This window comes from Lipotes vexillifer, unplaced genomic scaffold (assembly GCF_000442215.2).
Source record: "Lipotes vexillifer unplaced genomic scaffold, Lipotes_vexillifer_v1.1 scaffold1783, whole genome shotgun sequence".
In the NCBI taxonomy this organism is placed as follows: domain Eukaryota; kingdom Metazoa; phylum Chordata; class Mammalia; order Artiodactyla; family Lipotidae; genus Lipotes; species Lipotes vexillifer.
The window spans coordinates 1,380,591-1,384,279 of NW_006777435.1; the positions used below are offsets into that span (position 1 = coordinate 1,380,591).

Here is a 3,689-nt window from a genome sequence, read left to right on the forward strand (position 1 = left end):
CAGGGGCCTCTTCCGAGGCCCCTCGTGCTAACACTCCAGGGCTTGAGGTTTCACAGTCCCCTGGCTGGTGTGGTGCCCAGCCTGCAGCTTCCTCCCACGCGGGTCGACAGAACGCACACCAGCCCCATCCCCTGGGCCGGCTGCAGACCCCAGAGGAGCAGAGCATGACACCTCCCCACCTGCTCTCCATCCGCAAGGTGCAAAGTCGGCCTCAGGACTCAAGTGTCGAGACCTCTGTTAACGGGGCAGAACTATGGACACCCCGAACTACACACAGACAGTGCAAGTCTGTCCGGGGTACCCCAGAGCTGGGCCCTGGCCGCTGGGGAGGCAGGGTGCTCCTCGGGCTGCTCCGTCTGTCTGCTCATGACAACCCACAGGCATCTGGAAACAGAGCTGAGGTTCACAACCAGACCTTAGTTTGCTGTGCCTTGTTCTCCCGGGTCACGGTGTGCCAACGACCAGCCCACAGTCCACCCTCAGGAGGTGGAGGGGCTCACCTGTCTGAACAGCGTCACGCGTACCTCAGAGATTTCTGCAAACTGAGCGTTGGCCTGACAGCACTTCTCAGCCGTTTCCATGGCAACTCCGTAGTTGTCCACAAAGGCCCGGTACACACCCAGCTGGCTGGCCTGCAGGGAGGAAGGAAGAGAGTGTGGGACAGGTGTAGGGCAGGTGTGGGACAGGTGCGGGACAGGCGGTCTCCATCCCTCTGGGTAACGGGCTTCTACGCACAGCTCTGGAGGAAGCCCAGGTGCAGCGACAGTGCAGGGCTGCAGGAAACTCAGCTCCTCCACGCTGTCACTGCCTCCCACCTGCTTCCCCTCCCCACGCGCTAAGCACGCTTCCTTCTTCCAAAGCGACACGTTGAGAAGTGACTCACAGCCCCGGGCGGGTAGCAGTTCTCTTCATCCTCCCACCCCACTCATTTAAATGAGGCCACCAGCAGCAGCTGAAGTTCCAGGATATCACTGAACGTGGATGAGCGTCTCCAGCAGGTGGGATGGAGCGGCCCCTTCGCATCCTGGCAGCGGGAGACCTCAGTGGACCCATCCCTGGCCTGAGGGGCCACTGCTCTGCTCCTATCTGATCTCTTCAGACACACAAGAAACACTCAGTTGAGCTGCCCTTGGAGAAGAGGGGCTCGCGCTGCCCAGACATGAGCCCAGCCCAGACCTGGCAATGGGGCCCAGGTGTCACGCTACACACCTGGCAGGTGGGAGACCTCTGCTGCCGGGTGCAAGGCGAGAGGTGTTTGTTTGTCCTGTTCTCAACCAAAGGCATTAATAGAGTGTCTCCTCACTCGGCCTCCTGCTCCGACACTCAGTTGAGTAAAGACTTCCATGGGTGGGGGGAGGTGTCCTGTGTGCAGCCACCACCATCGCCGGGCCCCAGGTCACCTCCAGAGGCAGCAGGGAAACCCCGGCCTGGGGTGTAAGGGCAGACGCCATGACCTGCTGGCCGGGCCTCCCACTGCAGCCGACCAGGAGCGGGAGGACTGAGGCTTTTGCTGATCCTGGGGTTTGGTCTGCATCGAACCTAAATTTTACTTCTACGTGCATTTGCATTTTTACTGAATTTTGTGTTTCTTCAGATGGCAATCGCAGATGCCCTTGGCACTGTCTGGTCTTCTGGACTCGCTCCTTGAGGGGGCTGCATGTGGGCCTGGGGGCGTGAGAGAAAAAGCAGCAGCTGGAGGAGGCCCTGCCCGGCCCCACTGATTACCTGGACGAGTCGCTGCATTCCAGACGCCAGGTTCCCTGCCATCCGGTCGGACCCAGAGCCCTGCCTTCTCCCCCTCCCCCTCACTCACTGAGCGTCTCCCACAAAAACAAAGGCCCTGCTTGAGGCACTGGCACCTCGAATCATTCAGACACAGCGCAGCCGGCTAGCAGGAGACACACGATGAATAAGTAAAGCAACAAGTAATATGGCAGATGGCTGAAGGCAGAGCAGGTGAGGAGAACAGCGGGGCTGCTTTAGATACTGTGGTCAGGGCGGCCTCTCTAAAGAGGCAACGTCTCAGCCGAGTCCTGAGGGGATGTCACTGTTGAACTGTGTCCCCTCAAAATGCATATGTTGAAGCCCTAACCCTAAGCACCTCAGAATGTGACTGTATTTGGAGATGGACCTAAAGAGGTGATTGGGCAAAAATGAAGCCATTCAAGTGGGCCCTGATCCAATCTGACTAGGGGCTTTATGAGAAGTAAAGATCAGGACACAGACACAGAGGGACGTCCACGTGAGGACACAGAGATGACGGCCTCTACGCGCCGAGGAGAGAGGTCTCGGGAGAAGCCAGCCCTGCTCACACCTGGATCTCAGACTTCCAGCCTCCAGAAATGGGAGGAGATAGGCCTCTGTTGCTTGAGCCACCTGGACTGTAGCAGCCTCAGCAAACTAACACAGGGTCTTTGGGAGAAGAACCCCTTTCATTACCTCTCCTGCCCCCTCTTCCAGGAGCTCACATCTTCCACGTGATCTCTGAGAAGTTCCAAGCAATTCACGCACTACTCAGAACCCGAGCTGCACCGATAAACCAATGGAGATCACGTGCCCCCCGATGGGAGGCACCGACCGACAGGACACAGCATCACTGCAGTGTTTTGTTTTGTTTCTTCCCTGCCAGAAGCGCAGAACCTGAATCTATTCCTCAAGAAACATCAGACCCAAACTAGAATGCACCCTTCAGAATACATGTCGAGGTTGTGGAAGACCAGCAGAGGTTGAGAAACTGGTACAGATGGAAAGAAACTAAGGAGACCTGACAACCACGTACATCTCGTGACCTGGACTGCATCTCGACTCAGAAGGAAAACGGCTACAAAGAACACGATGGCTAACTTGGGAGAGACCTGCAGAAGCACTGCATATTAAATAATAGTATCACTCAACTGTGAACCATCCTCCGATGGAGGACGGTCCTGTGGGCTGTGGAAGAGCATGTCCTTAGCAAATACACGATGAATTATTTAGGGGTAAAAGGGCAGAGGGATCTGCATTTTATTCTCAAACTATTCAGCATGTGTGCGTGTGTGGGGGTGGGGGTGGGGGGAGATAAAGATTAAACAAATGTGGCAAAGTGTTACAATCAGTGCAAAATGTTACAATTGGTATATCCGGCGCACACCCAGTTCTTTGTGCTATTCTTGCAACAATTCAGGAAGTTTGAAATGATCAGAAACAAAAAACCCGAGCTGATAAAAATTCAGCCAGAAACAAAGCCCCCGGATGGGTAGCAATAACCCACAGCCCCACAGGAAGGGGAGTTAAGGCGCCGTCAGGACAGGGCTTCCTAGCTACCAGGTGTGGCTCATGAGTTCCCGGGTGGCAGAGGTACCAGGGCTGGGGCATCACAGGCTCCTCGGGTCCTAAGACTCTCCTAGCTGGGGAGCCTGACCCCGCTGTGCTGATCTGAAAGGGACGGGGACGGTGTCTGTCTGTCCTTGGGGAGACCCAGCGCCCGGCCCTGGCGGCACACACGTGAACATGCAGCATGTGGTTCCTGGGGCTCCACTTCCCACCGTGGCCCCACCTCTCTCCCCAAGTCTTTGCGCTGCAACATCTGATACGTGAAGGTAGTTCAAGGACACCAGGGAAACCAGAGGAAACTTTCCAAATTCTGGTGTTCATCAGACTATTAAATTTTTTTTTTCAGTTTCCGAGTGACTTCAGAGTGTTATTTGGGG

General features: G+C 56.0%; 1 protein-coding gene across 2 annotated transcripts in view; it reads right to left on the reverse strand.

Annotated features, from left to right (window-relative positions):
• Nucleotides 1–3,689, reverse strand: part of BCR (BCR activator of RhoGEF and GTPase) — a 100,131-nt gene that overhangs the window by 37,527 nt on the left and 58,915 nt on the right. For both annotated transcript variants that reach the window (XM_007451044.1, XM_007451043.1), the window contains exon 5: nt 525–632. In XM_007451044.1, coding sequence (XP_007451106.1) covers nt 525–632 — 108 coding nt within the window. The remainder of the gene's footprint in view (nt 1–524; nt 633–3,689) is intronic.